Source organism: Diaporthe batatas (genome assembly GCF_019321695.1).
Source record: "Diaporthe batatas strain CRI 302-4 chromosome Unknown Contig00008, whole genome shotgun sequence".
In the NCBI taxonomy this organism is placed as follows: domain Eukaryota; kingdom Fungi; phylum Ascomycota; class Sordariomycetes; order Diaporthales; family Diaporthaceae; genus Diaporthe; species Diaporthe batatas.
Window position 1 is genome coordinate 1,044,364 of NW_025408555.1, and position 18,066 is coordinate 1,062,429.

General features: G+C 48.3%; 4 protein-coding genes across 4 annotated transcripts; 1 reads left to right on the top strand and 3 right to left on the bottom strand.

Moving 5' to 3' along the window:
• Window positions 1–108: 108 nt before the first annotated feature.
• KVR01_007262 (uncharacterized protein) lies at window positions 109–1,020 on the bottom strand (the record flags this gene model as incomplete). Its single annotated transcript, XM_044787008.1, has 1 exon — window positions 109–1,020. One exon carries the CDS (start codon window positions 1,018–1,020, stop codon window positions 109–111), a length of 912 nt encoding a protein of 303 aa, XP_044643515.1.
• A 1,357-nt stretch (window positions 1,021–2,377) lies between these two features.
• On the bottom strand, window positions 2,378–3,499 carry KVR01_007593 (uncharacterized protein; the record flags this gene model as incomplete). Its single annotated transcript, XM_044783847.1, has 2 exons — window positions 2,378–2,498; window positions 2,577–3,499. The coding sequence occupies 2 exons, from the start codon at window positions 3,497–3,499 to the stop codon at window positions 2,378–2,380; spliced, it is 1,044 nt and encodes a 347-aa protein (XP_044643846.1).
• A 564-nt stretch (window positions 3,500–4,063) lies between these two features.
• KVR01_007374 (uncharacterized protein) lies at window positions 4,064–5,274 on the bottom strand (the record flags this gene model as incomplete). The annotated part of the gene is made up of 3 exons (XM_044788260.1): window positions 4,064–4,597; window positions 4,742–5,215; window positions 5,269–5,274. 3 exons carry the CDS (start codon window positions 5,272–5,274, stop codon window positions 4,064–4,066), a joined length of 1,014 nt encoding a protein of 337 aa, XP_044643627.1.
• Window positions 5,275–9,426: 4,152 nt separating this feature from the next.
• On the top strand, window positions 9,427–11,696 carry KVR01_007510 (uncharacterized protein). The gene is made up of 4 exons (XM_044792591.1): window positions 9,427–9,931; window positions 10,080–10,148; window positions 10,257–10,584; window positions 10,685–11,696. The coding sequence occupies exons 1-4, from the start codon at window positions 9,898–9,900 to the stop codon at window positions 11,055–11,057; spliced, it is 804 nt and encodes a 267-aa protein (XP_044643763.1). The 5' UTR covers window positions 9,427–9,897; the 3' UTR covers window positions 11,058–11,696.
• The last annotated feature ends 6,370 nt before the right edge of the window (window positions 11,697–18,066 follow it).

Genomic DNA, 18,066 nt, shown 5'->3' on the forward strand with positions numbered 1-18,066 from the left:
TATATCTCCACACATCAAATACGACCTCCCCGTCTCAACCTGGCTCGCTTCTCCACCTCCCACCTCCCCACCGAGGGGGGGGGGCAACAATAAAAGGGCAGCACGTCCTCAAGCTTTATCGATGAAGGGGTCATCCGGCGACTCGTTCCCATATATCGGGGTAAGAGGCGAGGACTCAGCTACCGGAGTGAGAGGTGAGTCGGTATTGCCTCGTCCGCCACCACCACCACCACCACCGCCGCCGCCTGGCGGAGGCGGAGTCCAAGGGTCAATGTCATAGGAGGAATAGTCAAACGGCTCCTCGTCGACCGGCGGCAGCTGGGTGGCGGGGCCGCCCTCGCCGCCGTCGTTGTCGTTGCTCCCGAACGGATCTGAGAGACTTGAGCCGAGGCTTGAGAGACTCGAGGATCTCATCAGCACGTCCGATCCTTGTTCCGCCGGCGGGTTGGCGGTGGGGCCGCCGCTCTGTGGCGGCGTCGGTAGCTGTGTGGCGTCGCCGTCGCCGCCGTCGCCGCCGTTGTCGTCGTCGTTGCTCCCGAACGGATCTGAGGGGCTTGAGGCGAGGCTTGAGAGACTTGAGGATCTCATCAGTACGTCCGATCCTTGTTCCGCCGGCGGGTTGGCGGTGGTCGTGGTCGTGGGATTAGTTGGCGCAGCAGCAGGAGGTTCGGCTGCCGTCCCAGCCCCTTCCACGCAGTCACACGCCCGCAAGGTCAGCATGTAGTTCGCCCTCCGCGTCAGCATGTCCAGCGCGGAGTGCAGGCCCGCGTTGCTCAGCCGCTCGCCGCTTTGTGCCGACTGGATCCTGTTGCCGTGGATGGGGCAGGGCTCGTCATCCTCAGGCTGGCTTATGTTGTCGTCCTGGCCGAGGCAGTCGCAGTCTCGGCCCTGGCTCCCGCGGGTGCTGGCGATCAGGTCCTGGAAGGCCTGGAAGTCGTTCTGCAGGCGTTGGAGCTCGGTCTGGAGGTACTCGTCCGTCGGGAGGGGGTAGTAGCGGGCTACCTCTTCTGCTGAGGCCATGGTTTATTTGATGTTTTTGTTCTCTTCTTTTAGGGGGGGGGGGGTTGTTCCTGGACCAGACAACCGGTGACAAAGTTGCTTTCGCTTTTTCCTTTCTCCCTCTCCGTAAATACTAGGGTAACTGACTTTTGAAGCGAACTGTTTCTTTTTCACATCTACTTGAAGAACCCAGAATTCCTCTTGGGAAAAATAGCGATTTGGCGCACCTTTGTGAGAAGTTTCAGGTGGAGGACCGGTTGCGGCATTGAAGGTTAAGTGGAATGAATGTACGACAAAGACCAGAGTCGCTCTTGTGCCCATTGTTACCTAGCACGCTCAGTGATACTTGGAGTAAAACACAGCAGCCACCGCTCCGACTCTAATACGCTCCAAAGACAGCTCGTTATTCATCCGGAATCGATCAATCTACACGGCTGCTACCACACGCCACGATCACCGCCTCCGGAGCAACGAAGGTGGGTAAGAGGCCCGGTTCCTGGCGGCCACCAACCACCCCACCAATGGTACTAATAATCACACATACAACACAATATACACGTTATTCAATCAATTATGTGATCATTCACATGCCATTTTCACAGTTTAGTAGCTCGTTACTTAATAAACAAGCCCATGTAGTCGATTGCTGTTTTGCGAGAATCGGGGTGAGATTAATCAGACCCAGAACCCCGTCCTAAATAAGGCCGGAATTGATGAGAACCCTCAAATTCCTTCAAGTCCTGGCCAGCCTTCTTAATTCGTTGACCAGCCCCTAAGTCAAAATCCTTTCCTATATGGAAGAGGACGTAGCCAATAACCTCTTTGAAATCATCGATAATGGTCTATCACTAGCCAAATCGTCCCAGAAGTAGTTATGATGTACCTAAGATGACAGGTTACAACCGTATGCATAATATCCTAGCTAAATCCGAGACAGTTCAGTCGGCTCAACGCCTATCTACGGTAGAGGAAAATAGTTTGGTTGCATAGGTTCTCAAGCAAGAATCTGCGAAACATGCTCTAACAGCCACAGTTGTCCGCCAAATCACGGAGGCCAGCAGAGTAACTTGTTGCCCTATACTACTATCTGTTTTTTGCCTGACGAATATCCCTTCTGAATCGTAGGGAAAGAATGAGCTTGAAACCATGAGTTAGCACAAAAGATACATATACCCAGCCGTAGCGCGGTTGGAGAACCCATTTTATGCAACCGGTCTCTCATATGTATGTAGATAATGAAAGAAACTACTATATGTTTGTACTATACATTATGTAGGCGGGTACCAGGTCAATGAGAATGTAGAATCCAATTGACGTCCGCAATACTTCCCAGGGTTGTGGCAAGGGTACTGAGACCTCTTTTCGCTCCGCACACTCATCAGTGTCTCAAATCCTCGAGAATGCCTGAAACATTGGCGAACGAAAGTTCGGCCAACGTATCTTCCCACAGTTGCTCAGAGATCTGGCGCCCTTCCTCGGTGTAGACGATAGGAGCCATTCTACATCACGTTTTCTTGTCAGCTGGTAAACCTCGCAAGAATAATAAAAGAAAAAAGGTGCAACGGAGGACCACTCACGGTACAAGTTTCTGAAATGAAAGGAACCGCCCATGGGTTTCCTCCCCGTGTTTGACGATGGCATCGGTTATCATTCGCGCCCCCACGGCCGAGGAGTTGGCCAGTAATCTCAGGATCATCTTGAACACCGCACCACCGGCCGTCTTGTCAAAGTCGCGGTTGAACTCGGAGTCGTGGATCGCGCTTGGAGAGGCGCAATTAATCAAGGCGACAGATGGGGGGACCTCTGCTGCGAGTCTGGCGATGAAGAATTGCCCGAGTAGTTTCGACAGCCACATGCGGTCCGCCATGTCTACCTTGCCATCCTGCCTGTCGAGAACCTTGAGGAGCCGCTCGCCCTTGACGTCCTTTTCCTTGAACTTGGTCCAGCATGCCGCCTCGGAGGATGTGAAGGTGATACGGGTGGGTCGCGGCTGGTTTGCCCTCTTCTCCTTGGCGATTGGGAGCAAGAGAATGGCTATCAGGGCGGTGGACAGGTAGTTGACCTGGATCACCTCGTCGTGGCCGGTATGCTTGTTGAATTCACGCTTGGTAGGAGCGATGCCAATATTCAGATTTACGAAATCCAAGCGGTCGAGGCCTCTGACCCTGTTGGCGAAGGCAGTAACAGACTCGTATGAGGACTGGTCCAGCAGCCAGACCTCGATCGCACCCTCGGCCAAGTCGCGGCCAGAGGCAAGCTTGGCGGCGGCGGCCTTGCCCTTCTCCTCGCTCCGGACGGCGAGGATCAGCCTGCTAAGCCCGAGGTTCAGGAGCTGCTGCGAGGTTTGGAAGCCGACTCCAGTGTTGGAGCCGGTGATGATGGCTGTGCATCCCTTGAGGTCGACATCATGTACTTCTGTGGGCTTGTAGCTGATCTGCTGCTTCCAGAAGTACAGCAGGCCCGACTGCTTCTCAGGGGTGATGTCGAATTCTGGAGCCATCACGGATGTGTCTATGGGAGCCAAGGTGTTCAAGTTGGTTGCTAGTTGGCAAAGCCTTCACTGCTCTGTTCAAGAAAAATGAACTGAATCCTCCAGGAATGAACCGAGACGCACCGGTTGGTACATGCGCCATGCCCAGCCTGCTATCTGCACCCTAGCAAGCGCAGCCAGGCAGCGCAGGCAGCGCAATGATAAGTGGGCCACGTGAATAATGCGTGAGGTTTCCCTTTAAAGAAGGGCCAACCCCTGTAATAGAGCCGGATCAACGGCTGGACGCTCAACAGTCCTACTTGTGAGGCCACTCATACCCTCTACACGTAGGTGAAGAAAGTCAACCGTCAACCAATTTAATTTTGATATGACATGACATTTCTGCACAGTCTAGTTGACAGTGTCAACAATAGAAATGCGGAATTGTTGCGCTCCTTTAGTCAATCACCCGGACAGATTCAGGCTGGAATGTCTTGTCTTCTCAAGCAGATCTCAAAGGCCGCTGTTATTGTGGGTTCTCTTAGGCACTTACAGCATCTATCAAGCTATGAATCTGATTTTCTACAGCATGTCCTACATTGAGCATTGTCTGTAGCTGGAGTAGCCCATCTTATCCGTCCAAGACGTCAGGCTATCTATGAGCTGGGGACTAATACCCCTGTTGGTCTTGATGAAGATAGTCTCGAAGGGGTGGATGCTCCCCCCTCCATAGTTCCCCTCCGACTGCGGGTCCCACTCCCCCAGCGGCTCGCAAAACGACGTGACGTTGTGACCCGCCGCAGAGGTCTGGTACATGGTAAGCAGCGTGTCGACCTTCTTCCCGGCGGCCAGGATGATCCCCGTCGCCGAGATCTCGCCCTCCACGGCGTCCTGCCGGCTGGCGAAGCACTGGGAGAGGCCCTTCTCGGCCCAGCCCGGCCCGCTGGGCTGGTAGCCGGCCGGCCGGGGGAAGTCATCTGCGTGCGTGAAGAGCTTCTCCAACCAGTCGTCGTGCCGCAGGCTCGTCGGTGGCGGGTTGAGGAGCAGGGAGAGGCCCTCGCGGTCTGTTGCCCACACCATCGATTGTACGTGTGGCGTCGGCCAGCAGTTTAGTGAGATGCCGACAAGCTAGAGATGGATTTTAATTAGCACGTGCGGTTTAGCCCCATGCTGCAGCTACATTCCCTTCTCTGTCTCGGACTTATGCATGCACGAAGATGGATGGCATCATGGAAGGGGGGGGGGGGGTGTTTCGATCAGGCAACTACATACTTTTACCTCTTGCGTTATCCTCGACAACAGCCGCTCCGTCCAGCAGAGTCCATCAGCCCAAGCCGGCATGAAAGGCCCGCGTACGCTGGCGTTCATGAGGATGAACCTGTTATATCGCCGCCACAGGTCGTCCTTCAGGAGGACCTCGGCATGCGAGCCGAGGTCATAGCAGCTGTTATCGCGTTGGATTGACCGGACCCCCGGTGTGTCGGGGACTAACGACACGGCGTCAGTCACGCCGTTGAATATAAAGAGGAAGTCGGCTTCTGCGTGTAGCCCGTGGTCAATGAAGAATTGCAGGTTCCGCCGGGCCTCTTGGCTCTCGCTGTACACGTAGGTGATGAGAGGGCGGTCGGTCTCCGAAGCGGCTGCCGGCGGGTCCTCGGTGACGGAAGTCGTGGAACCGTCTTCAGAGATCTGATGTGTTGACGGCACTGCTAATGCTGGCCCAGTAATGATATACCGCTGCCCAAACTGTGCCCCGGTAATTAGCAGCCGTTGTGGGCCAAAGAGGGCGAGGTGGTCACGAGCATGTTCATACCCAGACTAGTAGGACGGTCGAAATGCAGAACACTGCTTTGAGAAGGCCTCCAGACAAATGCGAACGCCGATGATGGGTCATTGCAATTCTTCCCGCGGATCTTGGGGTAAACGATCCTGCACGTGGTCAAAGACGGAATAACGTGCGGGAAAGATGTAAAACTAGTAGACCTCGGCCGCAATATGAGGAAGAAATAAGAATGGCAACGTGTTTTGATAATACCGTAGTGGGCACACGAGTCACCCTACAAACCTTGTGCAGGTGCGTAATGGTTTACGCAACGGTTATTCCTATGCGCAACGGATAGCCACGTTTTGGTGTAAAGATTACGTGGCGACTCAGTTTAAGGGTTGTCTGTTTGCTTTAGGGTGAAGTATGGCTTGAAAGGATTTGATTTTGAACTTATTTTGAGACAAATAGGAGTAATTAGAGTTCATGACGTTCTCGTGTTTATTTATAGACCTCAAGTTTTAAGTTTGAGACGTTAGGAGCTGTACTTAACCCTAAGGAGGTAATTGCCTCTTCTCATGACTGCCTCTTTATTATAACTTCTTCGTGATTCTCAATCTTATGCTACTATACATACTAAAAACTTATATAATTATGGTGTAGTGTGTAATCGTTGTGTACTAAGTAAGGTTTAGAAATGAAGCAACATTGAACTGTTGCGTACCTGTGCAAACCTTATGCGGTGCTAGGAAGTACCGGTATGGCACCTTGGACTAGATCTTGTAGGTGCTGTGTACCAAGTGTAAGTCTACGGCTGACGCGGGAATAATATGTGCAGGATGACCAATAAGTCGCCACGGATTGGGCTCAATTGCCATTTGGTTGCAGGTGAGAACCACTTGAGCAATTCCGCACGTGATTGAAATGTCACTTGCAGCCATTGCACAAGATAATGCCTTCAAGTCACAGTCAGGACAGAAAGCCAAGGCACGCTTTTGGTGGGCTTAACAACGGGCAACTGGGGGCGCGTGCCCTCGCTGTCTTAGTTATTTTTCGGTTCCTACGCCGTCAGAAGTTAGTCTATGAACTATACAACTAGGGTGATCCCAACAGATGGGCTACGCCTCAGGGTCTATTCTCAGCTTACAGGTGTTTTACTTATGATTCTAAGACTATGTACCAAACAAAAAGATATTCCTAGCCTTTCCATCTGGATAGATTCTCGACAACCTTTGATCTATTGTCTTTATTCTTCTTCAAACCTCCCAGTCGGTGATGAGGCCAACCGTAGAGTAGAAGCGAATCTGGTTGAACTTGATAATAGTCAACTAGGAGAATACTTAAGTACGTATTAAATGCGGAGCTGGGTAGGTCTCACCAGAGAGTTGCAAGTGTTCAACTACAACAGTCTTTGAGCGTTTCACACTGCATGAAGGGAACGCGCACGCCCTCGGGATGTACACAGATTAAGAACCTTGCAACAAAACCACCCAGTGACAATAATCGGTGGTCTGAATTTATCCACAAAAGACCAGTCAGTCGTGCTTTTCTCTGGTCTTACCAAAAAGAGTCGACATGTAGGCCATCGCTTTCCAGCGTATGTATACTCACGTTGACTGGTGCTGCCTCGACGTAAAACGATACCTATGTAACTAAGTCAGGGTATCGCCATCCTCATTTGATGGGCCCGCTCTTGCATTTCCTTCTCCTTTCTCGTGTCTAATTGTCATTTCAATTTCCCAAGCTCCAGATGGCCGAAGGATTTAAGGCCAACGAGAAGCTGAGCATTCACTGGATTCGCACCCTTGGAAGTTGCATTGAAACGAGGCCAACAAGGCCGGTCTAGATCAATTTCCCATGCAACCGTGGGCGCTTGTGCGACCAGGCTTTGGGCAAACAGACCACCCCGGTCTACTTTTGTGTTGTTGCTGTTGCTCGTCCTAGGCATTGCTGTCTTCTAGTCGTCACCGAGTTCCTCGGGAGCCAATTTTGTCACACCTGGGCACCCGCCTCTATACGTACGCTGGTCAAAGGCACCTCGTAGCTTCTCAATGCCCTATCTCATCGTGCTGACATGCTGGTCGAACAATCCTCTGGGACTTTGCGAGAGAAAATCTCGGATGTTCGCCTCCGTGGCACTCAGTCAATCCTACCTTGTGGCTTGCTGTTGCGAGCCGCGCTTCTGAAAACTAATGCAGACTCAAGTGCTGCGAACGACTAATACATATTATAACATCCTTTGAACTCCGCGGCCACGAACCGGTCGCTGCGCAGCTCTCTTGAGGAAGCCCAATTTCCGAGCCTGGCACCGTAATTCGCACTATGAAGAACACCACCTGCTTTACACTTTGCTTGCTTTTTGATATTTGAACCCGGCAGAGCCACTCGTCCGTATCTGAGGATGAAGACGTCAAAGTTTCAACTGATTACACACACGAAGGGCGGCCCATGCTTGCTCAAACCGCTGGAGAGCACCGTGTATCCAGCAGAGGTATTTGGTCCCCAGGCATTCCAGAGGATACCGGGCAAGCTGATCAACAGCCGACGAAGGACCCGAGATGGGCTCAACGGATAGCTTCGCATACGTCGTCGTAATGTAGTCTGGGCCAATCTCTGGTGGGAATGTCGAGGACCCTCTCGGCTTCGTGATGAACCAGCTCATTGATCTGATTCGGTCTTGACGGGCTTCGGCCATTCGAAATAGACATGGCAGCAGGACTAAAGATTGTTTTAGTCTCGCGTATCGGGCAACAGTCGGCTCGAGTCTTTTGCCGTACTTGATTATTCCACGGCCGAAGCAGGCTGACCTTGATCAGCAGGTCGCCTGACCTACCAATGAATCGTTTCGCCTAATGTGGTCGTCTTTACTCGCACCAGGATCATCCTCAGCCATACTGACACTTATCGGCCGGGCGGGTAAAATCTCGTGCGCATCGAGTCAGTGAGCGTTGTTCGGGGCCTGAACTTGTCAGCCTCGTCGGGACCCTCGGCGAAGTGCTGCTCTTTATGTTCCGTCTCGCCATCACTGGCCCCGAGTCTGTCTGGCTGTGCCTGGGTCAATTTGGAAGTCAGGCTCGTCTGCTGCAAGGGCTCGAGCCAGAAACACGCCTCAATTCACGCGATTCACTCGCAAAAGACGCCTCCAGCCAGCCGACCCAAAGAACGGGCAGTAGCTGACCAGAGGGCTGCTTGGTCCTGTTCGGCCAGGGGGAATTTTGAGGAGATGTAGGGCTTTGATGTTCCACCACGGCAAATCTGTCCCGGAGACGAGGCCGATGATACGCAGCCACATTGTGACGGTGGTATGGTCCGGATCGGTGGGTTACGAGGTCCTGTCGACGAGCGTCCGGGTGAGGTTGCTCGCTCTGGGATGCGGCTTGGCAGGGCTGTCCATGGCTGGCGTGCGAACGGATTGGACGCAGAGACGCCGAGGACAGGTGTCTGGTCGTTTCTGGGCAGACCCTGGAAGGAATATGAGTGAGCGAGTGGTTATTATCAAAATCAAAGGGGAGACGGAGAGCGCTGGGGAGGCGACAGGGGTGCATGTAAGTCGGGGCGGGGCGCAGGGATGCAAGCTGCATGAGGCTCGCAGGGCCCCCTGCTCCCTGCTGCAGCTCCCAGCCTCCCTCTTTGTCGGTTAGCTAAGCAGATGCCCGGCCGAGAGTGGCTGTCCCGCGGCTACGTCACTGGCTAGCCCCATGCAGGAACCACTTTAAGGTGGGGCGTGCCCGCCAGCGCTAGTCCCCATCTGGGGCTGTTGCTGGCCCAACCTCCGGATTTTTGTTTACCGGAGATGCTCGTCGTCTTTCTTGGTTCTGCAGCGGAGAGGAGCTGGCATCATTCGAGAATAGAACAGCACCACCCCTGGCCTGGCCTGGCCTGTCAGCCTGTTGCTACTGACGACCGTCAGAGGTACGTACTTTGCATTCAAGGAAAAAAAGTGGTGGCGCAGGGTTGGGATTGGGACTCTTGGCCCTGTTGTTGTCTGTCCAGACGTAAGGGCAGCATCCACTTGGTTCCTGCCCTGCCCTTACCCTACCCTGTCTGCCTGTCTGTCCCCCTTCCTGCAGGCTTGCTTGCCCTGCCTTGCCGTATGCTGGGTCGGAACTAGGTACGGAGCTACAGAGTACATGCATGCATGCATGTGGTTTCCCAGCCATCGCAATACTCGACGCCAGTCCAGGATTGCAACACGCTTTGGTTTTCCCTCACATCTGACATTCTCCTTCGCTTTACTTTCCCTCTCCTCTCCATGACAACCACATACCAATACACTTTTCCACTTGCATTCCACCCGCAGCTGTAGTCTCACTGCCGTCTCCATCTTATCTTCCGTCTTCTCTCTGCTCACCTTACCCACATCAAAGTAGCGCGTCTGTGTGTGTGTCTGTCTGTGGCATATCTGGAACTCCAAGCATTCCAGTCTGCCCACCAACCACCACCACCACCCCGAGCCGTCCTCGTACATTCCAGCGCAGGCCTTCGCCAGGCCCCAGAGCGGATCCTCGACACGCAGCGAGAAGCACACCACCACAGTCCCCCACGGCCCTGATCGCACCGTCTGCCAACTGGCCCGCCAGGGCGCCCTCGACGTCCCTCCGGCTCTGCACGGAGAGGTCGGCATAGGGGTCACCAGCGGAGGAGGTCACAGGTCGGCGACGGCAACATGGCGAACGAGAGGTTCAGAGTAGGGTGGTACCGTACGTTTCCCTTCCCATTTCCAGCCCCGACCTGGGCAGCAACAACAACAACAACAACATTCCAGCCTCTCCCCTAGCTTGTCTCGGATGCCACATGGGAAGCAGTTTGACGACGGACAGGCGCAGGCTAACCAGAACGCTTCTCCAGGATTCGTACCATTCCTCGGCTACCACCATGTGTTGATGATATTAATAGCGATAGCAATTATCCTGCTATGTAAGTGACCTCCCGAGGCGTCTCCACAACGGGCTCCACGTGTGCGCGTGCGAGACATACACCTCCCGACTGGACTGGACCAAGCTAACAATGTGCCTCCTCCGACAGCCCTCCTCCTCGCAGGCTGCTCGTCATCGAGCCCGCTCATCCCAGACATCTTCCTGATATCGCTCTACTACGACGACTACACCCCACACCCGGACACCTCGCAGGTCAACTACGCCGCCTTCAGCAACATCCACTCGCTCGCCGGCGACGCCCACCTGCAGGCCCGCGTCGGCTACTTTGGCATCTGCATCAACCCGGACGGCGGCTCCTGGCTGTGCTCCAACAACGCCACCTCCCTCGCCCAGGAGGTGAGCGTCGACCAGGACCCCCTCAACCTCATCTGGCTGGCGAGCCAGTTCAAGGACTCGATCGTCTTCCCTTACCTCATGTGAGTTCTGCTATACTACCTCTGTGCCCCTCGCCCAGACTTGTTGTAGTAAAAAAACGGAACAAAAGAAAACATAAAGCTAATAATCATGTCTCCCCAGAATCATCGCCATCATCTTCGCCTTCATCTGCTTCCTGCTCCTCGCCACCTTCCCTGGCTGGCACGAGGAGGAGGACAGCGAGGGCTCCGACCGCGAGGTCAAGCCCTTCCCGTCCCGGCCCGTGTCCCAGGTGGCCCTCGCCATCATCTTCATCGCCTCCATCTTCGTGCTGGTCTCGGTGCTGTGGCAGCACACCGCCTCCGTCGCCGCGTCCACCATCGCAGAGGACTTTGCAAACGGCAGCGTCAAGTCGGGCGTCGGCACGAGCGCCATGGTCCTGGGCTGGTTCTCCTTCACGCTGCTCATCATCGTCACTATCGGCCTGCTGGTCATGATCCTCAGCATACGGGTGCTGAGCCAGCTGGCTGACTAAGTCGAAGCGGTCGATATCTGGATGGTGTGTGTTGTCGGGTAGAATTTTTCTTTTTTTCCTCCAGCCGTTATATTTTTGGTGAAAGAAATCACAGGGCAATGGAGGAGGCAGGCTAGGATTAGGATAATGGCATCACCAATGGAGATGATGCTTTTGGAAGGAAGATGTGTTACTACTACTACCATGATGGAAATGATTTCGATAGAAACGGGTACGGAATATGGATATCCCCCACGCCCCCATCCCCTTCTTAGGAAGAAGGGGAGGGGGGCAAAGAGAGAGAAACCAAAAAAATGTCAAAAGGATCGATCGGTCGTCCCACATTCGTCCCCAATCAGCGCCATTATACCCGTCTCTATTTCTGCGACGACGCAACGGCGATCACGAATCTCATCTCCAACATTCGACGCTCATGCGGTATATATAATATGATACGAACGGGGGACACAACGACCAACGATGGACAGCATGGCCAGGCCGAGCTGGGAACTCGCCGGCCAGGGCAGGCCGGGGCAGGACTGCATTGGAACGGACGATGGTCGGGCGGTCAGGCGGTATCGGCGGGAAGGGATGCGAATGTGGATATGGATATATATACATACATGTACATGCAATGCAACAGGAACAAATCTGGCTCTATTTTCCTCTCCCTCTTGGCTTGTTGTTGTCTTGTCGTTCTCTCACCCTGGGCCCGCTGCTCTCTGTTCTCCAGGGCTGTCCTCAGTCTCCACCGCCGGCGATGAGTACCCGACACGTGTATGGAGGCGACGCCGTCCCAAGCAAAAGGGAGAGACAGAGAGAGAGAGGTAGAGACGGGCGGGAGGAAGGCTGGGAGGGGCAGTGTAGAGCGAGGGAAAAGGTCAACGGGGCCAGGGGAAAAGAAGAAGAAGCCACACACCCACCGTGTAAGGAAAACCAAAGCAAAGCAAAGCAGCATCTTAGAAACGGAGTGCAACATATCCATCCATTCAGTAAGAACCACATCAATCAGAAAAGAATCCAATCAACAATTTCCTCAATGTCCGCGCTGTCACCTCTCCCACTACCAAACGCCGCCGAACGCTGTACTTCACATCCAAAAAACTGTCATCTGTGCCTGGCCTGGTTGCCGATACGGGTCCCAGGTGCTATTTACACACTTCTTGCTTTCTTTTTACCTCTTTGACAGAACAAATGCGGCTCCCGATGGCTCAAACAAGACCTGGGCCCCACATGCTGAAACTCCGACCCCCCGAGTATCACATGTCAACATAAAAGCTGCTTCGCTTAGAAAAGGAAATACCCAACCTTCTTAAGGCGGTAAATCGGGTCTTTTCTTTCACGTGGTTGGCACCTGGCGATCGAGTGGTGCTCGTTTGGATCTTACAGGGGTTGGTGATAGAAAGCAGGGCACTGGGCATCTTGCAAGGGCGTCGCCCCTCTAACCGCCGAGGCAGCTTTCTCATAATGCTTTGAATTATCCAACGTGTCTGATATTGGATCCCTGACCTTTCACTACCGTCGCATATGTAGGAGGATTGTGATATGCAGAAGGACAATTGGCCGGAGAGATGGGAAAAGCTGCGCTATTTGGCGTGGACTCAGTATCGTTTTCGTTCAGTTTGATCTCTTGCCCTTCGAGTGCCCTTGACAACTCAGCATCCACCGCATTATACAAAAGCCGGGGAATTCCTCCAACCGACAGAGACTCTGGTAGGGCCCATCTAGGGTAGAAATTCATGGATGATGATCGTATGACAAGCTGATGCACGTTCATTTCCTGGAAAAACCAGTGACAGAGCATACACGTTGGTTTGCTGACTCCGATCACCACTTTTTCCTCCGATGAAGCGCTAAGTACCTGTGGTTGGGCTGGAGCGAAGGGGACAAAGTTGTCCCCTGATTCTTGGATAAAGCTCCAGAGCTGGACCTCCGCATGAACCCGGCGTTCATTTTTACGAAGGCCTTTGCGACAGCTTTTGAGTTTTCTCTTCAAGATAGCCTGCTCCTCTGAAGAAATGCCACAGGCTCCCAGGCCCAGCTCCTGAGACGCTTTCTCGGTGTTGAACCCAATCAACCCTTCAAAGTTGCATGGCTTCGGATCAACTGTTGGAAGTATCTCGACAGTGATGTTTTGAAAAAGTTGAGGCCATCTCCGTGCAGTGGCAGCGAAAGTCAAAATCGCATCATTGTACGATAGAACACGCTTGAGAGCATGCCACATCTTATGACAGACTGAAAAATAATGGTTCTTGCTCAGTTTCTCTCCGCGGAACTCCTTGAATTTTCCCCTGCCCACAAGGATTTCCAGGATACTGAAGAGTGTAGTTCTACCAGTGGCCGTCTCCGACTCTAAAATATCCAGAAAGCATGTCATTTGATCCTTGACTGGCTTTCACGTTAGTTCGACTTGGCGAAATAATTTTGAATTTCTGGTAACTCACAATTGGTCTCTGTATCTTTTTGGGATTGGCCTGAGCGAATGACTGCGGTATTATCGCTCAGCCCTCCATGCTTGAAGGGGCGTGTCGACGGACGTAATCTCCGAATTGTTTTGAGGAGTCTCGACAGACTTGCAGTCAAGACGAGGTTCTTGGAAGTTTGAACAAGCCTCTGGACTTGCATTGTATCTTTAATGTTAGCAGATTCGTACCTACGTAGTCTAAAATTCAAATCAAAAGAGTTGAGCACACACCAGTTTCATCCAGATTCTCTTCAAACCTTTCCAACTTTTTCAGGCAAGTCAAGATCGTGTTCAAATACGTTTCCAGTCTTTCCCAGTTGAACAGCAGTATTCGTTGTGATGCAGCACGAAAGGTTTTCAGAACGATTTCCCGCCCAGGGAAGCAGCTGGGCGTCTCTGTGGTTTGGAAAGCACTCAAAACATATTCAATGTGAGACTCCACAGCGCTCATATCATCCGGTCGGCCGTTGGACGCAACTTTGTATCGCAGGGGCTCATCAGGTCCCGGGCGATAGACCGTGACGGCCGTAACTGTATTTCCATCGTGTCTGCTCGCACAGATCTCAGCCAAACGATCCAGGAACTCTCGGAGTCTTCTTTCGTCCGGGAGATCTTTCAAAAGCCGCTGATCTGGCAGCCTGGACCGCTCAATCTTGTAATGGTGTTCTCTCTGAATACCGAGAAGACTGGAGAGGAGAGCCAGGCGCTTATAAAAAGCGATTTCGCAGGCAACGCTGTTGTCAAACCAGCTCATTATGGTATGTGGGTGTGCTAAGTACAAATTTTGTAGCGTAATCTGTGCGGCTAAGGCGTAATTCCAAGCAGTAGACTGCGGCTGGGAATAAGAAGATTCTTGGAGAAGTGTTACTACTGCAGCAAGTGAGTTCGACATCCTGACACATAGTCAACGGCCTCTGCGAGTTAATATATAAGTTTGTGCTGGTTGGAAGAGTGTGGAGCTTTCTAACTCGCAATTCCAAATTTTCAATCGTGCAAATTACAGTCCTTTGATGATATCTCTCGCGTTTTACATCGTGGAAGAGCCCTTTCCGGGGGGGTCTTTGATGGCAAATGGCATACGGAATTGTGAAACATATGCCACAATTATACACCACTTGCCTTCAGCACTAATAGCGCAGAGGTGTAAATAGTGACAGTAGACCTGTCATATCGCATCTGGGGACCGTGACACCCTGACTGGCAAATCTTTGTCACGGGCCTGGGAGTGGTATAACGCGACTATTGGAGTAGGGACCTCAAACATTCATCCATCATTTCTTTATTTGTATCTATTCACTCTATTTGAAAGTCTGTCTCCGTCGTATCTCATATACTCAAGCGACCATATCGAGAGGTACGACTTGTCACCAAGGGTATGGTGTCTTAGTGCGTTCGCCATCACCAGGGGTCGCCCTTTATTCATGAAGGGTTCAATTGCCTAAAAACACGAGTAATCAAGCGAGAAGTTTGTGTTCTTTATTTTGCATTGCGGTCCTCATGACGGGATACTCAGCTAGGCGGAAATAGATCACGAATCCACTTTCGTGAGGGAAGGGATCAGATGGACTGCCTACCTACTTAAGTAGGTACCTGGTGTACCTAGGTGGTTTCGCTTCTATTCCGTATACGTCCGAGGACATACATGGCGCCTTCATGCGGTGGCAAACGCTCAAGACCCAGCGCTTGAAAAAGATACGGTGTTGATAACTATAGTTATAATGTGATCAATAACAGTACCATGATTATCACGACAATGCCAATAAGCCCTGCCAAACCATAGCCAAAGATCAAACCACCCAGGCGCACATCTTTTAGCATGCCAACAATAAACAAAGCAAAGAAAACCGGCCAAAAGTAGACCAAAGTTCCAACCATGACAGCTACAGGCAACGTTCTCAACATCTTCCGCCCTGTGTTCCCCGCCTTTCGCCCCATATCCTCTGCCTTCTGGATCAACCACATCGTGAAATGTAACCCAAGAAGTATCAGAGCGACCAGCGTAAGAAGAATGACCACAACGCCACAAAAGTCGTAGAGGAGATAATCAAGGTCTTTGAATCTCGTTTGCATGCTAAGCAGGCTAGTAGCAAGGCTAAGAGGCAGGAATACAGCTGCTAATGTCGCCAGTATCCACTGGTTTTTCGAGTCCTCCACACTTTGACGAGCCTCTAGGAGCTTTAGGTCGTGCTCCAGAGATCTGGGTATGTCGTCCGCCAGTCGCCTGAGGTCGGAGGCCAGGCCTTTGACGCCCGCAACAATCTTCCTGAAGTCTTCGTCTTGATCTCGGATACTAGTTGTATCGCTAGCTGTTTGAAGCAAAGATTCGAGTATGGCGTTGGAATCGGTCACCTTATTCTGGATGTGGCGATGCAGGTATGCATCTGTGATGATTTCATCCATAACACCGGGTAGCAGCCGTGCGTTGCGCGCTTCCAGAGCATCGCGTCGCAGGTTTTGGTATGAACGCCTTGCTCTCACGAGAGTTTCCAGCAGATGGAGAAGTTGCGTGTGGGCGAACCAGAGCATTATGGCCATCTTGCGGTGATGACTCCGCTCGTTGTTCCTTAGAAGGGAGTGGTAATTCGCCCCAACACTTTTGAGCTTCTCAATAAAACGACGAACCATATCGCCTACCGACACACTCAGCACCGTTCTATTGTAAGTTCTGAGTGATATCAACACTATATATAACAATAATTTCAGCTTAGCTTTGGTGCATTAAAGAAGAAAACAAACTTTAAATAATCTAATTTACATATTAGCTATACTGTGCTTTAGTGCGTACTTAAGAGGGTTACTATAAGGATCTAGGGCTTCTAAGTTATTTCCTTACTTTAAAGCCCTTTTTTACTACTTAAAGTTATTATTAAAATATTTATTTCTATCTAATAGTTAAAATAATATAAATAATTAAATATAAATAAAATTTTTAAGAATTTAAATAAACTTTAAAGGTTAGAAATAATTATTAAAAAAGAGGGTTATAGGATTAAAAATAAACTTATTTAAAAGACTTCTTTTTTAAAAAAGATTCCTCTTTAATTCTCTATTAAGCTTCTTTTATTTAAGTATATTTATTAGATTTAATACCACATTATAGGTAATTTAATAGTAAAATTATAGTTTTTAATAATATTATATTACTTATTTTATTTTATAGACTCTCTATATTATAAGGGTTAGTTTTATTATACTAAAGAGTGGATATCTTAGATATTTATTATAGCGGTCTATAAATTTATTATAAACTTATAGTAAACTATTATTTAATAATAAATTTATTATAAATTAGTTATTTACTATACTTTTATAGTAAATTTTAGTCTTTATATTTAATATACCTCTTTAAATTAGTATATTATAATAGATTAGAGTTTAAATCTTCTTTATTACTTTTATTTATGTTTTATAAGATTTTTAATAGGTTTTAGTTTTTTATTAATTATTAATATCTTTTAAACTTAATTATTAAAGAAATTTATTCTATTTTCTAGTTAGTAATATTTTAATTAATTTATTTATTATTATCTATATTAATAAAGTATATTCTATATTAATAATATTATTTTAAATCTTTTATTATAATTAATAATTATAAATATTTATATATTATAATTTTATTTTAAGTTAAATAATTTTAAAATTTATTAGGTTTATAATTTATATATTATTATATTTAATTCTAATTTTCTTTTATTTAAGTTTATTAATAACTTTATAAAAGTCTACTTATAAATAATATTTCTTTTACTATTTATATTAAGGTAAGGAGTTCTATTTTAGTTATTAATATTATAATTATATTTTATTTATTAACTCTTTATTTAATTATTTCTTTAAATAACTTTATTATAAATATTTAAGAACTTTTTTAATTTATAATATTATTAATAAAAGAGTTACTTATTATTATAAATTTATTTATATTTATAAAGTAAAGAGTAAAATATTTAATATTTTTAAGATAAAAGAATACTTAATTTATAATATTTTAATGTTTTTAACTTAAATTTATAAGGAATTATATAAACTTTAATATAGTAAATATAATATTTAATTTTATAGATATTATAATAAATAGTATAGATTTAATTTTTATTAATATAAATTAATTTTAATAGGTTTTATAATATTAATTTATAGTTTTAATTTTTAATTATTATAGAAACTTTATAGAAAAGATTTTTTTATTAATTATTTTAATAATTTTTATATATATAGTTTAGCTAATTAGATTTAATAATTTAAATAGTTTTTATAAATCTTTATATTTAGGAACTATTAAATTAAATTCTTTTATTAATTTTATACTTTTTAAAGTTATTAAATAAGTTTATTAACTTATTTTTATTAATTCTTTTAATATATTATATTAATATTATTAATATAAAAGAAAATTAAAATATTATTCTTTTATAATAATAGGGTTTATATAGTATTTATTAGTATTTAAGTTTAGTAAGTATTTTTATAAATTCCTTTTATTATAGTAATAATAAGATTTATAGTTTATATAACATATATAGTTTAGGATTTACTTTCCTATTATATAGGTATTCTTCTTTT

Excerpts from the sequence above, each read along its gene's own strand:
- KVR01_007510 (XM_044792591.1), top strand. The coding sequence starts at position 9,898 with ATGGCGAACGAGAGGTTCAGAGTAGGGTGGTACC. Across the intron at positions 9,932-10,079 it reads GTTCAGAGTAGGGTGGTACC|GATTCGTACCATTCCTCGGC; the intron begins GTACGTTTCCCT and ends ACGCTTCTCCAG. Across the intron at positions 10,149-10,256 it reads GATAGCAATTATCCTGCTAT|CCCTCCTCCTCGCAGGCTGC; the intron begins GTAAGTGACCTC and ends CTCCTCCGACAG.